The sequence below is a fragment of the Dipodomys merriami genome, unplaced genomic scaffold (genome assembly GCF_024711535.1).
Source record: "Dipodomys merriami isolate MVZ:Mamm:240054 unplaced genomic scaffold, mDipMer1.0.p SCAF_201, whole genome shotgun sequence".
NCBI classification, from domain to species: Eukaryota; Metazoa; Chordata; class Mammalia; order Rodentia; family Heteromyidae; genus Dipodomys; species Dipodomys merriami.
In genome coordinates, this window is record NW_027203394.1 from 1,540,600 (window position 1) to 1,561,734 (window position 21,135).

Genomic DNA, 21,135 nt, shown 5'->3' on the forward strand with positions numbered 1-21,135 from the left:
AACTTCCACACGCTCAACTCCTGTTTGTCAATTACAACTTCCACACGCTCAACTCCTGTTATTCCGTCTCCTTCGGCGCTGAGTTAATGTAATTATCCCTCCTGTCTTTCCACACCTCACAAAGCAGAATAATTTATACGTGCACTTACGCCACAAGTTTGGGGTGGGGGGAGAGAGGTAGAAAGTAATAAGGAAAAGGGAGGAAAGGAGAAATTTAAGAATAATTTTGGCTTCTGTCACAAATAATTGCCTCGTCGTTTGAAAATAATCCGCAACAGCTTAATGAGAACACGAAGTTGTAATGATGAGAGGGACTCTGTAAACTCCCGTTTTACAGGACAGATGAATCTGTAGTTCTTTTCATCTCAAAAGGGACCTCTTTGCAGAAGTGCTACCGTACACTTCCTCTAAGTAAAAGTTGCCCCTGGAGCATTTTAAAGACAACTCAAGTGACCGCACGTAACTTTTCACACAAGCCACTGCTGCGTGAGGCAAAGCACCTTCACCGACCTTTCCCTTTGCTTAGGTTACCATGTGACAAGAGTCTCAGAAGTGACCATCTCAAAAGGATCACTGGTGCGGGAGGGAGAAGGGGTGGGCGTCAGGCCGGCAGCCGTTCACGGCACGGTGGGAGAGGGTGTCGTGAACAAGATGCTCGACTGCTTCATACAACTGACAGAGAGCCCAGTTCTCCTCTCGGGCCAACTGTTCACCGACAGCCATCTGCACGGCACAGCAGCCCTCCCGGGGAAGGACCCGAGTGAGCCGCAACGCCGCGCAGCCCCAACCACACGGGCCGGTGTGAACTCCGACCCTGCAGCCCGGGAAGCGGACCCACCATGCTTTGTGGCACACAAATGTATGCCGCTTTGAGGAGGTCAGAGACAGCACAGTCACAGCCGGCGAGTTAGCCTGGCCAGAGGCACCTGCGGGTTCTGCGTGTGTCGATGGGAGAATCTGGTGACGTGAAGGAGAGTCTAGTAGTATAGGTCGTGCTACTCGAGCTGGGGAATCCACAGCAGAGCTGAGTGAAGGATTCAAGGAGGAGGAGGAGGTAAATGAATGAGAAGTCTAGCCTGTCTTCCTGGACTTGGCCTACGTGTCGGGGGACGTGTGAAGAAGGTGGCGGCAGTTTACACTGAAGCAGCTGTCGTACCTGGGCACCACCCTCACTGCAAACAAATCACAGCTCTGAAACGCGGCTCCCGGAACGAAGCACAGGAGACACAATATACTATGAACAGAAAGGCCAGGAATGACTGACTGGAGAATGAACAGGAGAGAGCAAGCAGAACCCAATGGAAAAGCAATATGCCGCTGCTGTGGCTGCACAGGGAAGATCCTGTAGCCATGCATGAAGCTCTGCAGAGCCTTGAACAGAAGGGCAGACTCGTTCTCAAGTGCAGCATCTGCTTCTAAGGCTGACCTACTGCGCCTAGAGCACCATGTCGGGGTGATCTCTGTGTTCGAGCCCTGGGTAAGACGCTGGTGCTCTCCGGCTTCTGAGTGGTGCAGGTTGAAGACCAGCGTCCTTCACAGTCTTTGCAGGACAAGGGAAGCTGGGAATCCATACTCTGAAAGATTGGGGGTATAAAAGAAGCAACCGACAGACCCAGGGTGTAAGTCAATATTAAGTCAATATTCAGTTTCACGGCCAGGAATCTGTGAAGAAAGAACAAACCATGGAAAAACAAACAATTTTATGGCGATTGAGATGATACACGCTCCTGGATAAGAAAATAAAAACCTATTCTCAAGGGCAAAAAGAAGCTGAAGCTAGCTCAAGCACAGAGACAAAGTTAAGAAGGTGTAGCAGCAGACCAAAGGGCACCATGCATCTTGAATAGCTGTGACATTACCATCCGCGCCTCCCCGATACCAGCAGCACTCTTAGAATGAGAACGTTCTTGTAAGAAAGTACAAGACTGGAAGCTAACGTGTGTGTGTGTGTGTGTGTGTGTGTGTGTGTGTGTGTGTGTGTGTGTGTGTGTGTGTTCATAAAAAGATCAAGCTTTTTATGTTTAAGTGCCAATGCCCCTATTCACTAAAAATCCCTTGCCGTTTTGTTCGTTTGAAGGCATCATGGAGATACAACAAAGCAGCACACATGAAAACTCTATCCCCATCAAACCCCCACAGGTGATGATGCAGCCGCCCGCTCCTCTGCCCTCCCTCTGCGGAATGTAAATGCGGCTTTATGCATGTTCTGAGCGTCTACCACAGAAAGGCTGTGGAAATTAAAAGATGAGTTAGTCATGTCTTCAGTTTTCACTGGGCCTCTGGCCCAGGGAAATAGATGCAATAATAGGAATTAGATTTAGGATGATGAGAGAGCTCTAGAGATGGATGGCGGAGATACAACAGTATGAAATGTATTTAATGCCACTGAACTATGCACTTAAAATAGCTGAGATGGTCTACTTTATGTTATGTATATTTTACCATACACACAAAAAGAGGGGATTAGAAACTCTCTCATCTCCTTCTTCTGTCAGAGGAAGAATAAATAAAAATAAATCAGTTGGCGGCGGCGGCACTCCCTGGGCAGGGAGGCGGTGGCTCTGGCACTTTCTGTGGGGGAGGCCGGCGGGCCCGCGGGCCGGCAGCGCTCAAGCGCCCCTCCGCACGTCTCAGGTAAGGAAGGCACGGAGGGCCAGGCCGGCTCCACCAGCATGAGGCCCGTGTGGTCAGAATGGCGTGAGCCGTGGTCAGAATGGCCTCTGGAATTTGATTCTGAGCACCAAATCCCTATTTTTTTATTTCAGTAAGAGGTCCCATGCTAACGTCGCACTGGCTCCACGCCTGGCCCACGCCTCGTGACAGGCGGAGAACGGCAGCACCCCAGATGGGCAGCGCCCCAGACGGGCAGCGCCCACGACACGCAGCACGAAGCACCTCTCAAGGAGCTCAGGGGCAGAAATCCCCCTGGAGCGGAGCACAGCCGCCTGGCCAGACCAAGGCACCCAGAAAGGGGCTGTGCGCATAGCAGAAGGGTGTGAGGCCCGAGCCATCACGAGGTTCAAGCAACACGCAAAACATGAACTTCCCCGAGGCTACAAGGAACTCCCCAGTTAACTCAGGGTCTGATTTTCACGAACGCTCTCCTAGAAACTAACCCTTCACTCAGGGACTATGGTTCTTGTCTGCAATCCCAGTGACTAGGGTCTTAGAGGTCAAGAAGACCAGAGTTCAAGGCCAACGCTGGCCACAGTTCATGAGAGCCCGTGTGGTGGTGCCTGCCTGTCATCGTGCCTACACAGAGAGTTTGCCACCCATGACGGCCAGAGGGAACAGCAGGACCACCTCAGAAACAACTAATGCAAAAAGGGATGGAAGCGTGGCTCAAGTGATAGACTACCTGCACAGCAAGCATGAGTTTCTGAGGTCAAACCCCAGGATCAGTAAAAGAAGAAAGAGGAGGAGGAGGAGGAGGAGGAGGAGGAGGAGGAGGAGGAGGAGGAGGAGGAGGGGGAGGAGGAGGAGGAGGAGGAGGAGGGGGAGGAGGAGGAGGGGGAGGAGGAGCAGGAGGAGGAGGAGGAGGGGGAGGAGGAGCAGGAGGAGGAGGAGGAGGGGGAGGAGGAGGAGGAGGAGGAGGAGGGGGAGGAGGAGCAGGAGGAGGAGGAGGAGGGGGAGGAGGAGGAGGAGGAGGAGGAGGAGGAGGAGGAGGAGGAGGAAGAGGGGAAAGAGGAGGAAGAGGAGGGGGAAGAGGAGGAGGAAGCGGGGAGAGAAGGAGGAAGGGGAAGAGATGATTCAACACTTTAGGGGAAAACAAGGGCCAGGGCTGAAAGGGGAGCAGCCCTGCTGTTGGAGGGGCCCCCGTGAGCAGCCCCTGGTGCCAATCCTCCTCCCCACCTCCCCCACACCGGGCCGGCCTGTGGCGGCTTTCTGCAGAAATGGAGACTCCCGCGGGGTGTGCCTGTCCACGAAGCTCCACGAAGCTCCACGGCACAGCGTGGCCACCGTCCACTCGACCAAGGAAGGACCTAGCGCTTCTCCACCCGGCTGGGGTGAGAAATAAACATGGCAACACGATCTTCACCTCTTCCTTGGGATGTTTAGAATCTTATCATATGTATATGTAACTAGCTCCTGAAGCCTGACAACTCGGGGATGGAAATCTGATTTCCTTTCTTTTTTTTTTGGGGGGGGGCAATAGCTAATTCCTAGATGTTTTATATAATTAATGCTCTCTTTAATATAATATCATCCTGACCCAATTCCTAAGTTTTCAAAGGCTTTGATACAAACAGCTCCCGCTCCTTTTCTAAGATTCGGGCTTATTTATTTAAAAAGCTTCTGTCTTGCATCTGATTCCAATTTCCTCTCTCTTTATGCCTCACTCCAAGAGCAGACCAGAACTCCAACTTTAGTGGCCTGAAGTGGAAGGTGCCTTACCTGGCCTGACTTCCACACCCCTCCCCTCCCCTTCCTTTACCTACCACGGCACCCTTCCTTGTCAGGGTAGAAGAAAAAACCAGGTCATAGTCATTCCTGAGTGAAACAGTATTTACTGTTCCAACTCATGCACTCAGGATGGGTAGTGAAGACAGGCGGTGGTTCTAACATCACCCGTGGTAAAAGCTCAATTCCTGGTAAATCAGACACCCTCTACAAATAATAAAAGCCATGGTCAGCTCTTTGGAGAAATGGCCTTTGGGCCTGGGCGCTGTCCCTCAGCTCTTCAGCTCAAGGCACGTGCTCTACCACTTGAGCCACAGCACCACTTCTGGTTTTCTGGTGGTTCATTGGAGATCAGAGTCTCACGGACTTTCCTGCCCAGGCTGGCTTTGAACCATGATCCTCAGATCTTAGCCTCCTGAGTACCTAGGATGACAGGCGTGAGCCACCGGCGCCCCACTGAGATGCCCTTCCTTAACAAGAATGTTTGGGAGCTTAACACTAGATCTCAAGGAGAAGGCAAGCATCCTCTCACCACTGCTGTGCTCCTGGTGCCAGGAGAACAGGTCGAAGGAAATGGCAGTTTTCTGAATCTTTGACATCTTAGGCCTTAGGGTGTGTAGTGAACCAACTGCTTGTTACTCTTAACTTGTCAGGTGGGATTTAGTTGTTATTCTGGCCTCTGATGTGGTTTTTTTGTTTGTTTTTTGGGTTTTTTGGGGGGTCCAGTCGTGGGGCCTGAACTCTGGGCCTGGGCGCTGTCCCTCAGCTCTTCAGCTCAAGGCTAGTGCTCTACCACTTGAGCCACAGCACTACTTCCGGCTTTTTTCTTTTTTCTTATGTGGTGTTGAGGAACTGAACCCAGGGCCTCAGGCATGCAAGGCAAGTGCTCTACCACTGAGACACCTTCCCAGACCCTCTGGCCTCTGATTTGTAACACTTCTCTTCCCTTTATTGAAAAGGTAACTGATGGAGGGGGAGGGAGAGATGTGAGGGGATGCTAAGAGGAAACAAAGGAGGAGGCAACAATGCTTGATAAGAAATATACTCATTACCTTGCCCATGTAATTGTAACCCCCTGTACAGTATTTTCACAATAAAAAAAGAAAAGAAAAGAAAATAGCATTAACTCCTAAGTAAATGGGATAATCAAAGATTATTCACTCTGGGCTGGGAAGGTGGCTCAGTGGTAGAGCGCTTGCCTTGCATGCCTGAGGCCCTGGGTTCGATTCCTCAGCACCACATAAGCAAAAAGAAAAAAGCCGGAAGTGGCGCTGTGGCTCAAGTGGTAAAGCGCTAGCCTTGAGCTGAAGAGCTGAGGGACAGCACCCAGGCCCAGAGTTCAAGCCCCACGACTGGACCCAAAAAAAAAAAAGAGATTATTCACTCTAAAAAAAAAAAAAGAAAAGAAAAGGTAACTGATGATACTTAATAATAACAATAATAATAGTAATAGTAATAATAACTGCCCTGTGCAAGGAGGGAGGTGGTACAGAGCGAGAACACTTTCCTAACACAGCACAGCACTCCCCTCCAAGCCTACAAAAGAAGCACCGAGGACAACCTGCAGAGGAAGGAACTCCGCTTGGAGGTGGAAACAGAGACTTGGAACACAGTGCATTAACCGTGGCTTTACTGATACTTGCACCATCGTGTCATTCTCTGCTGTGCGAGGCTATCCACACATGCCTGGCCTCTGCTCACAAGATAAGAACTGCATCTCTCTCCAAGTTATGAAAAAGTGTCCCCAGACACTGCCAGCTGACTCTTGGAAGGGCAACGATGATCCTTGTTGAACACCATCAACGACTTGAAGTGATAAGTAACCTGTTCAATACACCTAACAATTACAGCAGGACAGGTGTGCTTTTCCTCATTTCAAATACCACGTGACGTTGCTTCAGCAATGGCTACACTACCAACACACGGTTATCATGATATACTCTCTGGAGCCAATTATACAAAATTAAATCATTTTGAAGGGAGAAGTGGGACAAGGTACTGTAAGGTGGGAAAAAAAATCATATTTTTCTCTAGGTTGTTACTTGATCTTAGAAGAGAACATGGCTATAAATTACAATAGAAACTGGTTTCTGAAAAGAAATACCATGGAGCAGCAACACAAGAGCTAAAGCGGTATCCCCCAAAACCCAAACCTGGCATATGGCTTCAACAGTGCCTGACCCCCAAACCCAAAGCAACGTGGGTACCGCGGTGTCGTGGGGCCCAGAGGCCTCTGCGTGGCCTCTTTGAGCACGTTTTCCACATGTCAGTGTTGTAAGAACCTAAAAAAGGTTCTGTTTCTCACTGGTCATGTTCATTCCCAACACTTGAATCTCCACATAAAGACCCAGCATCAAACAACACATGACAGAGAAGAGATGGAAATAAGCAAGGTGAGGGAAGCGGGGGGGGGGGGGGGGCGCCGCTGGGGAGGGGGGCAGGAGACGGGGGAGGGCGGCTAACAGAAATTTGAGTTTTCTTTATGTCCCACTCTGGTCTAACACTACATACTTGGTTTCTGCTAAGCTGCAAGCAATGCGGGGCACAGCACGTTGAAAGAGGACTTTCAGGTCGAAATAGTATTATGGAGCTCAGGAAAGAAGGTCTACATTCCTTAGGCATCTGTGCATGTTTTACTCCTGGTCTCCCCTTGCAAACCATCTCACTTCTCTGTCCTAATAAGCAGAATGGAAGGATGCAACCACGGCCCATACGTTCAAGAAAGGCCATCTTTAGAAATGGCTCCGAAAAGAGGGCAACTCAATCAGGGACTGGTCCACAGGTCAGTCGGCATCACCATCAGCCAGAACTGTGCTAGAGATTCCAAACCAGAAGCCACGCTCCTCCCCACCTCCTTAGAACCCGATGTGGATGGTTCAGAGGTGCACCGCCGCCCTGCCCTGCCCCGCCCTGCCCCGCCCTGCCCTGGTTCCGCTACAGACGGACACAGACCCAGTGCTGAGAGCAGGCACTATTTCTAAACCGCCGCCATCAAAGTGCAGGGCAGCCACGGCCTCGGCCGTTTCTGCTCTCCTATGAGGTCGAGGAGGCCTGGGCTGCCGGCACGCCTACTCCGTAACTCGGGAAGTCCACCGTTGGGGTGTAAGCACTTAAACGCTCACGCTCATCTGGGCTGTGGCCACACCCTAGGGCGTAAGGATGTGCATCTGAGAGTGGAGGGTTCCTCTCCCCTGGCGTCCCTGCAAACCCTTCTTCGTGAGAAGAGAGTTGGGAAGCAGAACCCACAGCCTCCGCTTCTTATTCTCCCTTCCTACGGGGCCACGACAGAAAGAGAGCCTGCCTCTCCTCCCGGTCCTCCCCCAGGGGAGGTGCTCCGCAGAGGGCTCCTCTGTCCATGCACCCCTCCCGCCCCCACCCCCGTGGGGATTCGGGCTGCCTGCTCCAAACGGGCTTTTCAAAAGGAAAGGGAAGGGAAAGGCGGTGCAGCCCCCTGCTCTAAAGGGAGGCACGGACGGGAAGGCGCTCGGTCCTGCAGGTCCTGTGTCTCCAGCACCACGCCCAGCTGCGTCCCTACAAAGTGACCATGGGGACGTGAGGGCCATCTGGCTGCAACACCTGCCACCCCACCCCTGCCAGGGCTGACCCGGCCGATCTGGCCAGCGCTGGGTAGAAGAGGATGACCATCCCTGATAAGAGGAGGACCGGTCTTCCGTCAAGGCATACTCCCTGCGGGAACCTCTAAGCAAGTTCTCAAAGTGACAGTGGGCAGGCCGTGAGCCAAAGCATGTGGCTGTGTTTCCATAAAACCGCACTTACAAAACAGGGCATTCCAGATCTGGCCCACAGAAGGTGTTGTGCCGAGCCTTACTTTGGAGGATGTCCGTTAACCAAACACAACGCCACCAGAAGGTTTTGCTGAGTTACTAACGTGGCACACAGCAGTGCACACGTGTGTGTGCCCGTTGGTGAGCCCACGGCCTATGACTGCCGTCCCACTGCCACCGCGGAGTCCGGGAGCCACAGCTGTGACTCTCTGAAACATCGCCTGCGTCGTCTGTGACGAGCAGCCCCTGGTTTCAGGAAGCTGCCGGCCAAGGGAGGATGACAGGCCTCCCTCTCCATTATTAGGGTCACTCCCAACCACTTTCTTTAGAAGTTCTTCCTCTGAACAAAACGGCACAGGCAGAGACTCCTCGCTGAGTCCTCCCAAGCAGCCTGATAGCTGGGTAAGGCTTCAGTATTAGAGCCACATGGACAGCGTCGCTGACTCGTGAAGCAATCCACTGGTCAGGTAAAGGCAGCGATAACTTGACTCCTTTTACATCGAATCTATACAAAGAGCATGAAAACACTCTGACAAGGAGAAGGCCGCGCAGAAGGAACAATACCAGCCTCGCATCTCAACTTCCACAGCTGTCACAAGCCACGCAGGAAGCAGAGAAAAGGATGCTCCACACACAAGATCTCAGGGGGCTTTTTTTTTTTCCTTAAAGCCCCAATGAGGAAAAAGCACCATCAATACATGACGAAAATATCAACAAACAAAACCTTCCAGCCTTCTGATTCATGGTAACACTGCTCACACTAACACGGCAGCAAAGTAAAGTGTGATGGGTAAAAGCATGTAAACACACACACACACACACACACACACACATGTGTACACACAGGTCTGTATAAAATGGTGGTAACAAAACAGTCTTCACTTTCACACAGCTGGAAGAAGGCACCTCGTAGCACTTTATAAATACTCCTAGCACCACCTACTGGCCATCTGATCTACTGCGTGCCCAGGACACAGACCTCGCCTTCCAGAGCACAGGGGGTATTGCAGATCATGGACCTCCAAAGAACGAGACCCACCCAGGTGTCTGGAGATGTTTGCAGGTGACAGGGAGCCCAGATGGAGTTTCCACTGGACGGGCTTCGAAGCCAGCCCCTGGTCATTTGGGATCACCATTGGGCCTTGTTAGAAGGACCAGAGCCCTTCTGGCCCCATCAGCCGGAGGTGGGACCGCAGCGCTGGCTTTCACGCTCCATCACTGCTTCTCGCCAAGGACATCCAGGCAAGGGGAGGTGGCTGGAGAAGATGAGAGGTAAGTCATGGTGTGGAGCCTTTCTGCTTTTCCTGCCTCAGGGCCGGTCACACCCGGGAGAGAGAAGAGAGTAGGGCGTAGCAGAGAGGTCCTGATGAGGAAAACCAGCGTGACAGGGAGGAGACATGGATTTCCAACAGGAAATCCATGAGGGATGGGGGGGAGTTTAGCTGTCTTTCTCCTGAGAGCACTCTGGGCCTGGTCTCCCTGTAGTAAATCCTCTTGCTTATGATTTGAAAAACACTTGATTTCCTGAACAGTAAGAAATACCAGAGGCCTTTCCCCAGTCCACCTTGTACACCCCCAGGGCTGACATCCACAGCCACCAGGGAGGCCCTGCCCGCTCTCTCTGGCCACAGTGAGGAGGGCGTGACACAGGACCGGCATGAATGATGGCAGAACACAGGACCAGGACCGGCCCTCGGATCCCAGAGGGAGGGATCCGCCCGCCCTGGATCCCAGAGGGAGGGATCTGCCCGCTCCGTCAGGAAGAGGAGAAATGCATCCCTCTGAGGAGACAAGACATTGTCTCAAGGAAAAATGGCTGCCTGGGGAAGTCCCATCCATTATGAACCCAACCACTGACATTAGAAGGAAACTGCTGTCTCTTTGGAAGGTTAAAGAATGAGTGCTGTGTTTAGAAGACGTTATGATTTATAATTACTGCTCTGACGTTTTGGCAGACGCACTTTGCTTGCATCAGGTGGACGTTTATTGCCCGTTCTGTTGATGACGACACGGGTTCAGAAAGATTTTTAAAGAGCATGGCAGCAATCAACCCAGTTCTGCCCACTCTGCCCCATGCTCCTGTGGCCACGGACGGGCTAGCCCCTGGCAACTGCACACCAATACCACCCGTGGCCCGTCTTTCACTTTTGCCTGGATCCCACTGGGGCCAGCATGTAATGTTTCACCTCGATTCATGATGCAGCTCCACCAGCAGACATGAACTACAATAACCAACACCTCCACAAGGAAACACACACATACACACCGCAAACAGTGCCAAGCCCAGACAAGGACAGCCACCCTAAGCTCACCTGCTCCAGGCTGCCCTTGCCGGTATACACATGGCATCTTAAGGAGAGCGAAGGACAGATCTCTTAAAGAAAGGTCCTCTTCTGCTAAGACATCTGTATCTTGAATTTGCATAAATATTCATCCGGAAGACAAAATTAACTCCAACAGAGACTTTCAAAATAGATAAGGCCACGTTACCAAAATATCAAGAACTCTCAGGTGTTCTTTTGTTTTGTTTTTGCTACCAAATAAAATAAGAGACTGAAGGCAAGATGCAGTCATTTATGAGAGTAAAGAATTCTCTGGGGGCTAGGTGTGGTGGTGCATGCCTGTAATCTCGTACTGAGGAGGAGGAGGAGGTAGATTGATCATGTTCCAAGGCTAGCCAGGACAAAGGCATGAAACTCTGTCTGGAAAACAAACTAAAAGCAAAAGGACTCAGATCACTTATCTACCAAACCCAAGCCTTATGTACAATCCCAATCAACTCCAGACCAAAACAAACAAAAATGGATCTTTTATACATTATAACTTAAATGCTTTACACATTAGAACTTCAAGTGTTATAATGCGTAAAGGTCCCCTTGCACTCGCATTATTTCCTTTATGTTAAACAGCCTCATTCCCTTCTGACACAGGGAAATCCTGACTTCTGGAAGTGTTTGTTCAAGTCTCCCACGGTATCTGTAGGATGGAGAAATGCAGGCTGATGATGAGACCCTTCTGTGAAATCTCATGATGCCTCTCTGCTTGCTCTTTTTGGACACTAACATTTCAGGAAGGCGTGAGCAAAGTGGATTTTCCTGTAAGAGAATGCCCAGCATGATGGAGACGCTGGTAATCCTGTCCTGGGAGGGAGAGGGATAGAGTCCCGTCCCAGCGATGAAGGGTGTGGGGAGAGGCACGGGGGGCTCCTCTGTGGTTGGGCGAGCTTCCCAGACCATCAAGGAACACTGTGGTGGGGCATCTCGCGGTGGTGGCCAAGGCCCAAACCGTGAATCTCCCTTGGCTACACAGGCTTTGTGTTGTCCTCATTCATCTACCAGATTCCGTCTTATGGCTCCATCATTTTGTACAACGTCCACAGGTTAAGATAGGCAACACAAGTTGCTAAGAGAGAAATTCATAACTAGAGAGAAGGGGCAGCAAAAGTAGGAATCCTGAAATCCAAAGAGGCATCCAAGGAGAAATGAGTATTGATGAAGTGATTGGTGACACACACCTGTAATCCCAGGTACTTGGGAGTCAGGGATCAGGACAAGCATGGCTTGATGCCAGATCAAGCACAACGTTCATGAGACCTTATTGCAATCAGTAAGCTAGCCCTGGTGATGAGCGCCTGCCGTCCTATCTACGAGGGAAGCCTAAGGTGGACAGATCACAGTCTGAGGATAACCAAGATAGAAAATGACCTTATCGGAAGAAAAATTAAAAACCTAAAACGCAAAAGCACTAGACAAGTGGTGCACTAGACCAGCCTGCCAAGCGAGCCTAAGGCCCTGAGTTCAAACTCCAGTACGACTACATAAACATTACGTGTGTTACACTCGCATTAACAAAGCTAATCCACGTGGTAGACGGGCAGCTCTGGCTCAAGGCCCACTGGAAGCGTGTGGCTCCAGGATGGCCAGACGCTGGAGGTGGTCAGAAGGACAGATCGGAGCAGGCCAATAGACAGGGGCATGGACCAGCCACTCGTGGTGAAGGCCAGGCACAGGTAAGTCCTGGATGGAGCCCCTCAGGAACACGGCGGGAAATCCATATCCACCCACTCTGGCTTCGGAGAACATTTCCAATAATTCTCCAGAGCAAGACACAGAGAAAGACCAGCACATCTTCCTGGAGGACATACAGAAGGCTGTACTGTTCCTCTAACTACCAACCTTAGATTGGTTTAAACTCCGCCGTAGGATAATCTGCCACTTGAATGTAAGTCGTCATTCAGTGTTTCTTACCACAATGCCTGCGTCCTTGGAGGAGAACAACAATGTAGTAAACCATTTCCATGTATTAATACGTCGATGGGGCTTGGTTCCACCGATGGCTTACGCTTTCCAGTACAGGCAGCTTGCCACACCAGGGTCCCCGGCTGCAAGGTTAGGAATCTACTTTGCTTGCTCTACGTGACTTTACATGACAGGTAAGACAAAGGAGGACAGGGGGTGTGGGGCGCTCTCGGGAGCCAGGGGACCTCTGCAAACGGAGAAGACAGGAAGGAGTCCAGGCTGCAGGGTGGGCTGGGCACCCGTGGCAAGGACTGGCAGACGATGAAGACCAAGAAGAGGAGGTCGACAGAAGATGATGGCCCCAGCACAGCACCCTCAACCACACCTGAGTTCTGCCGGGGGCCAGCACCCATTGCTGCCCTAGTTCACAACTCTGTACGTGCATTCCGTCAGCGAATTTTTTTTTCAATCATTAAAAAAAAAAAAAATCCTTAACTGTAACCCCTCTGTGTATCACATTTATAATAACGGTAAAAGATTTTTTTTTAAACTATTCTTAACAGGGTAATTGAAAGAGAATCCCTTGTTCCTTCACAAAACATGAAGTTGCTACGACTAACTTGTTGTACCTGAGATTCTTAACACCAAAGGTTAGATGCTTTTCTTGGTTCCAATTGTAAGGGCCTGGTCTCCCTCCTCCTATTTTCATATCTAGATCCCAGAAAACAAGTAGCAGGGAAAGGGACCTAGGAAACCAAACCAAACGCTCCAAAGTAAACCACTCCGGGCTTTCTTACTAGGAACAGGTAAGACTCGGGAATCTCCTTAAATGCATGTACTCTAAGTTATAAGAAGGAAACATTTTCAGGAAAGAACCATAAACGTATGCAGAAAGCCTAACGACCGAGGTCACATCAGAGAAAGTCACGTGCGCCGCTCTCACAGTACGGCTCAGCCAAAGCCAAGATTAAGGAAGTCAGAAAGGCTTACCTCCAAGTACGCCTCACAGACCTTCGTTAGCTGCGTCTTATGTTTGTATCCTTCGAAAAGGAGAGCGATGTCCTGAGGAAAAATCCTAGTGCAGGTGGCAGGCATTGATTGCTGTCTTTCCAACTCCCACGATGCCGTTTCTGTTCTTTTAGTCCACAAATGGCCAGGGCTCCACCTCACCTAGGCAAGAGTAACGACCAGGCAGAAGTGAGTGAGAGCAGAGCATTTCCTCGCATCGCGGTGAATATCCCACAAATTATACAAGACTGTCCAGGAGGAGGCTGGGAGAGGGAGAGGACACTGGACAACACTTCTGGCCATGGAGACTTTCATCCGGAGGAGGAAGAGAGAACTGTAGGGATGTAGAAGCCTCATGACGCCACCTGACCCTCCACAGCCATAAGACTCCCCCTTTGCTTAGACCAGCGTGGGTTGGTTGTCTGCTAATAACTGCAGCCTGTCACAGCCTGCCATGACTTCAAATGAGTAAAAATGCTACTGTCTGTAAGTATTTCTCAGTTGATACTTTCCACTTGCATCTCTAGATTCTGTTTTCCTCTTACATTAAACTCCAGGAGTTAACGGTTTCTTCCTGGACATAAGCCTTCTATTTTATTTTGCCGTGGCAACCTAGAGCATAGTGGACCATTTTTTTGCGTTTTCTATAACCCCCAAAATAGGAGTTACTTTTTCTCACTAGGTTTTCCTTAAACTTCTTTTAGCTAAATGTTTTCCTTTTTTTCTTAAAACTTCCTTAACTTTTTCACTGAACTCTACTATGTAATATTCTCTCTACAATAAAAATGTATCCGAAAGAAAACTGGGTTTGAGCTAGAGGTGTGACTCATTTGCTAGAGCACCCACCCAACAAGTACAGAACCCCAAGATCAAATTCAGGCGCCAACTAATAGCCTTCTTATACCAGGTCATGTACAGTTATACACAAACAAACTGGATAAAGTATGGTGTACACAGTGGAGAATGTCATCGGTGTAACTGTGTTGCACAACTAACTTACAGCTTAAGAAAATGAATACCCGAAAGCTGAAACATGTTTTGTTGGTGGGTAGTGAGGTCAAAGAGAAAGGGAGGCAGATGAATGGAGAAAGTCAGAATATTCAACACACATAGTGACAATGGAATCAGGTAACCTGAGGGGATGGAAGGGTGGGGCAGAGGGGGAGAGAGAGAGGGACGACATGGATTTATCAACAGACATGTTGAATTGAAATTCCTTGGTACACATAACTTTTTTTTTTGCCGGTCCTGGGGCTTGAACTCTGGGACTGGGCACCGTCCCTGAGCTCCTTTTTGCTGAAGGCTAGTGTTCTACCACTTGAGCCACAGCACTATGTCCAGCTTTTTTCTCTGATTAACTGAAACGTCTCATGGGCTTTCCTTGCCCAGGCTGGCTTTGAACCATGAACCTCAGATCTCAGCCTCCTGAGTAACCAGGATTACAGACACGAGCCACCAGTGCCCGGCTTGTACAACTATTTTTTTTTAATGTGTTAATTGGGTTTGAAAAAAGTTATCCACTCTTCTTAGCAATCATTCTCAAAGGCAGCACTACATGTGGTCTCTATAACACTTAACTACGCCCAAAAAGACATAAAAGTTGTTGAAGAAGTGATTAGAAATCAAACACCAAAGAAAAATAATGTGTGTAAAACAAACATATGTCACATGTGCTCTACATCCACCAATGTGAGTCTAGCATGAAGGATTATTATGAATTGGCCATACAGTAGGTTGACATCTTCAAACCTGAGTCACCCCAAGTGACATCCTGGAGCCAGTCTTGGAGTCCTCGGAGTTAGCCACAAGACCAACCCCATCTCCCTGGGATCGGCCCGGGCTGGCTCTGCTTGGACAGCAGGGTGCTCAGGCCCTTCCGTGTTCATTTTGGAATGAGCATGAAATGCCTAGGGAATCCCAGAGCACCGCCTGGTAGAGCCGACTTCACCACGCTGCCCACACTCCCGGCAGTCTGGGCAGGCCCTCAGCAGGAAAACGTCATTCAGCAGTTTCATGCAAACGAAATCTGAGAAATCTTCTTGCCATACGTGGAGATCGCTGTTGGCAGCTAGACGTTATCACCTGATTTCCTGCTGAGGGTGGAAGGCAATCCTGCTGGATGAGGGGAACGCAGGGGGGTCTCCCCGGAGGCTCTTTGCTGCAGGCCTCATTTCACTCCCAATGACTTCAGCAGAGGCCTATTTAAAAGGGGTCACAGGTATTTACCTTTCTTCCCCATCTGTTTCAATCTGCTTTAAGGAGGGAAGAAAATGCTGGTACCAGTGCTGTCTTCAGCCCCTGGTGCGTTCATTCTGCATACTTTTTTCATGAAAGAGCAATGTCCTTGGAATAAACTTAAGTTTTATTTAGGCTTAGGCTAGGTAGATTTCTTCCCATGGCTATGTGGGCTTCTATCAGCACTGCCATTCCTTACAAGCGAAAGTTTTGCCGGGATAAAATCAGACTCTCAGATAAAATCTAGACTCTTAAGAATACTGCAGCAGGGCTCACAAAAGCAATGCACATGGGATGAGAAGATGGAACTGTAGTTGACAATTGTAGTTATTGGGTCACTGGGCTAGTGCATATGAAGTAAGGTGTAAGTAACCATAAAGAATGGCTCTCCCAAAATTTATATCTGGACCTGTTTGCCTGTATAATTGTGTCTGCTAAATATCCTGAAGTACTGTATATGCTTTCATTCAGTAATTGTTCATTAAGTGCATACTTCATGCCAGGCACTGAGCCGGATATAAAAATGGCAATATGTAACTACACATAAAAAAAATAAAACAAACAAACAAAAAATAAGAAATACTTGGGGCTGGGAAGTTGGCTCAGTGGTAGAGCGCTTGCCTTGCATGCCTGAGGCCCTGGGTTCGATTCCTCAGCACCACATAAGCAAAAAGAAAAAAGCCGGAAGTGGCGCTGTGGCTCAAGTGGTAGAGCGCTCGCCTTGAGCTGAAGAGCTGAGGGACAGCGCCCAGGCCCAGAGTTCAGGCCCCACGACCGAAATACTGCCTTCAAATATCCCACTCTTGGCAAGGGAAGGAAAACAGCCAAGATTGTATAAAGTACATATAATAGAAACATGTATGCATAGACATAGATTTATGTGTGTGACTATATATTTATGCAAAATAGTAAGACCTCCAAGCTACAATCTAACTCAGTTCATTTCTGTCAAAAGTAGCTGGGTTTCAGCCAGTCACAAGCAGTCAACTGACCCTAAGAAGTGCAAATAAGGCAACATTAGCGTAACCAATCAGATAACTCCTCTTCTTCCATGTTTAGCCTATAAAAGCTTACTGCCCGTGCTCTGAAACTCTTCTTGTCTCCCGTGCTGCCTAATTAATGAGGCATACACTGTTACATCTGTCTACAGTCTCTTTTTTGTCCTGCAGTATAAATCTAGCTAGCCCCCTCAGTATCAGTGCTTTCCCACTTATCTAAGGAAGCAGCCATCTCTTTCTCCTTTCCAACTGAGTCCAGTGTCAAAGGATGAGCTTTGCACAGCTGTTGGCTGCTGTATGCGCGCACATGTACACACACACACACACACACACACACACACACACACACACACACACACACAAACACACACACACACACACACCAGTTCTGGAGAAGTTTATTCATCCTTCAGATCACACCTTACATTGTGAGCAATTTTCCAGGTCATTATAATTTCATCCTGCCGAACACCTCCTATGGTTTCCACAATATTCCATTATAGAACTGCTTCATAATTTCATCACTGCCTGGTCGGCAGTTTTCCATTTATTCTACATAATAATCTCTGGTTATTCTCTAAAATGATTTTCTAGAAGTGGAATTGTTGGGCTTGACTCAATATGAACTTTTTAAGGTCTCGGCGCACACTGTCAGATTGCTTTACAGAATAGTTGCTCCGATTCCATTCCTACTGCTTGTAAGAGTGCCCTTTTCCCTGAACCCTTGCGGGCACAGATTGCTGGGGATGTGGGTTGCTTTTATCTTTTTAAAATTGGAATTTGAGAAACAATATATTTCTTTTGAAGACGTCTGTGCCTTTGAGAAGCACAGATCTGACCTGGGAGGCAACACCTATTGCATGCTGTAAGTTGTGCCGTTTAAGTTTCCAAAGTACCCTTTGTCCTCTCGCTCCAAGATGAGGCGGAAACTTTTTTAGAACAGGCGGAGTATAAACGAATACATTCTCCAGCTTTTTTGATCAACACCTCACCGGGACTCTCAGGAGAGATAATAGATTTCCCTGTGTGCGATAGAAATGTGTATTTAAAAAGGCAGGAGGAATGTGGAACACTATGTGAAAAAAAAATAATGAAAAGGACTTTTGAATGCAAGTTCTTTAATGGCCGTCTAAGCACTAAATCCAGCACAAGTAAGTACCTGTGCTGGATTAATGGCCTCCCAAGACCGTCACTGGCCCTCAATGAGCCGTGAGTCCTGATACAGCCTTTGCACGATCCCTTCCCCTCAAAACCCAAGCCACCGGGCCAAAGTGACCTGGGAGCATCAGTACGGAGCAGCAGGAGCTCTACAAGCTCCTATTCTATGTGGTTTTCCCACCATCGTGTGAAGAGGACCAGGTGAAAGACCCCAGATATTCCAGTCGGTGGGCATGTGAGTGAAATCATGTTTGTCCATCAGCCCAACGACATTGTAGCTGGTTACAGCCATCAGAGAGCTCAAGTGAGACTACAGAAAAAAACGTATCCAGAAAAGCCAGCGCTGTGAAAAGTCATAAATGTAGGTGATTTAGCATACAGAAATCTTAGCTAACCTAACACACTTGGGGTAAAAGAGATGGCCTCATTCAACATTTACTGAGCTCACAGTCCTGCGGGAGAGACTATCTGCTGTAAGCTTGAATAGGGGGTGGCACAAAGGAAGAATTCTCCACAGGAAAGAAAATACATCTGCTAATAAGGAGAGGAAACCATGAGGGTGTAGAAGGGGCAAAGGTCCTAGTAGAATGTTCCAGAACCTGCACATGGTTTTACTCAGTAAGAACAGAGGCAGTTACTGGGAAGATGTAACACATGAAGCTCTTTAGACTCAGATAGGATTATAATAAACTCCAAGGAACCCAGGAGAGACAGAATGGCTGTCCGTGTGTACTCTTTACTCGACACCATACACCGCAATGTTCATACACTTGTGACACATCTAAATGCATCACTTGTCTAGAAATACGACATTTAAGTTTCATTGTAGGATACAGAGCTGTGGATAAGGAGTGTCAGGTCACATCTCACCTTGAAAAGCTTATTCAACACAAGTTCATTCCAGGCAATTCCTCTGTGCCTAAGAACTAACTCACCATATAATTCAGAAAAGTGATAGCAAACCATTATTATTGTGGCAGCAATCTCATATGACTTAACCCAAAAAGATTACCAAGATTTGAGAATGGATTAGAAACTTGAATGATACTCAACAAATGTATCAATAGTTTATTCTAACTAAAGGATTAGATCCTAAGTTACTGCTTTAAGCAAACTCCTAAATATATAGTTACTGGTAGAAAACAAAGCAGTAGTATCTGAGCCTCTGCCAGAAAAAGCAACCCAATTATGTCCACTTCTTCACAGAACAGGATTTTCCCTTTATAAGTATATAATATGAAAAATGAAAGAATGGGAAGGCAAAGTAAAAATTTGGTTTGCAAATATCCATGTTGGTATTGGCTGCATACTTTGTGCTGTCTTGTCACTTGAACTCTGAAAAGACTGAAGGCAAACAAGTCACCGATCTGGCTCCCATACACACACACACACCATGAACCTTCAGCAACCTAACGATAAACAGAGCCCACACAACCGCACCAGCTGTTGATATTTATGTGCGCCTCCTCCTTGCTCCAGATTAGGAATGACAGACCATGCAACACAATTAGCAAGGGTCAATAAGACAAGAGCCAGCAGTCAATTAGAGAAGGAATGCTTCGGTGAATGGAGACAGACCCGTTTTCTCAGGATAACCAAATGCCTGGTTCAAGTAGACTAGTCACACTGACTTGTTTTTCTCTTGGGTAATTGACTGACACCTGAGTATTACATAAACCTTAGGGGCGCTCAAGATAAAACTAAGACTACTACTAAAAACCAGACATCCAATTACTCCCATACCACAGGAAAGCCAGCTCCATGGAATTGATGGATGTATTTCCAAGCTCCTGCTTTCAAAGTGTCAGGAAGGCTCAATAAACCCAGGGAGGAACACCTTCATCAGTCATGCTCATGAGATAACACCAGCAACGAACAGTAAAAACGAAGCTACAGCCACAGTATGCCTTACATAGTTCACTGCCACCCTCCCCCATCCCGGTCGCTTATTCAAAACTCCCTCCGCTGTTTTAGAACCTCAGGTTCTATTGTAAATGCTTGAATATTACAATATTCAAGATGTTCTAGCCAGTAAATCAGTCTACAGAGAAATTTCACGTACAGTATCTCTGAGATCAAATGTTAGGGTGCACATTTTGTCATAGCATTGCTAAATGAGCATAGATATGGTGGATCTATGCACACAACAGAGGGAAGCCAGGAAGAGGAACACAGTAAGTGGGAACGGCCTACTCTAAGCAAAAGGAAAGAAATGTGAACATCACCCGATGTGGAAAAAATAGCTTGTATTGTCAAAGCTCATAGAATTCACAAACTGTATAGACCATGATAATGACGATTTGCCTTGTGAAAGTTAAAATGTGTTTGTGACTCTAAGTATCACTGTTCCACAATGCCGTGAAAGATGTGAAATTTATGTAATCACCTAATCTCAATTAAAGAAAAAAAGTGAGAGAAGGGATGGGTTAGGAGAGATGGGTGACAATGCGGTCAGACACTTTGTACTCATGTACTGTTTTGTAGAATGGGAACTTCCTTGTGCAACTACTTAAAGATAATTTTTTTTAATTTAAAAAAAGAAATATTCAGTGAAAAGAAGTCAGACCATGACTGATTTCAGACCACCACAATGAAATTTTAAATTGATTGAAACCAAAAACAATGCACACTGAAATTAGTGGAATATAGGTATAATATATAAATATGTAAATATAGTAAATAGAAATGATAAAAAAAAAAAGAAAACTCTCAAATCGAAGCACACCGGGAAGCCACCTGAGATTAGTAAGAAAGTATGATAATGACACAGTAATATTTTCCTTTGAAAAGGAGGACAACACACGTCCTTATTCTTAAAAGCTGGTAGATAATTTACTTCTAATTGTTTATTCAAAAGTAAGAATAATTTTTGTGTAATAACTAGAAAATAATCCCCAGGTGTTTTCATTTTAAAAAACAAACAAATGTAAGGGTGCACAATGAAAGGCAAGGGGAAAAATCTATCGAAGTAAAAAAAAAAAACTCCAAATCATGATGGTTCATTTTTTGATCAGCTCCAAAGGCTCTACTCAATGACACATTTGGAAATTCAAGTGACTGATCTAGGATATTTGGTTCTGTGGGCATGCAAAACTTATTTAAGGTAAGCCTATTTCTTATTCAATTGGGCTTCATCTCAACCCATATCTTTATACACAAAGACTTTTCAAAAATGTAATTATATGCCCTTCAAATGAGAGCTGTTTGCACATTCTTGACCCTATACCTCAAATAAATAAATACATGTGGGCTGGCTGACTGAGAGATCCCGTCTCTCGATCAGACCTACAATCCTTGACAGAAACAGGAAGC

At 47.7% G+C, this 21,135-nt stretch overlaps 1 protein-coding gene across 1 annotated transcript in view; it reads right to left on the reverse strand.

Moving 5' to 3' along the window:
* The window catches only part of Dtwd2 (DTW domain containing 2), a 136,624-nt gene that overhangs the window by 83,428 nt on the left and 32,061 nt on the right, over positions 1-21,135 (reverse strand). Inside the window, exon 6 of the mRNA XM_070031542.1 lies at positions 13,415-13,594. Within this exon, the coding sequence (XP_069887643.1) occupies positions 13,415-13,594 (180 nt within the window). The remainder of the gene's footprint in view (positions 1-13,414; positions 13,595-21,135) is intronic.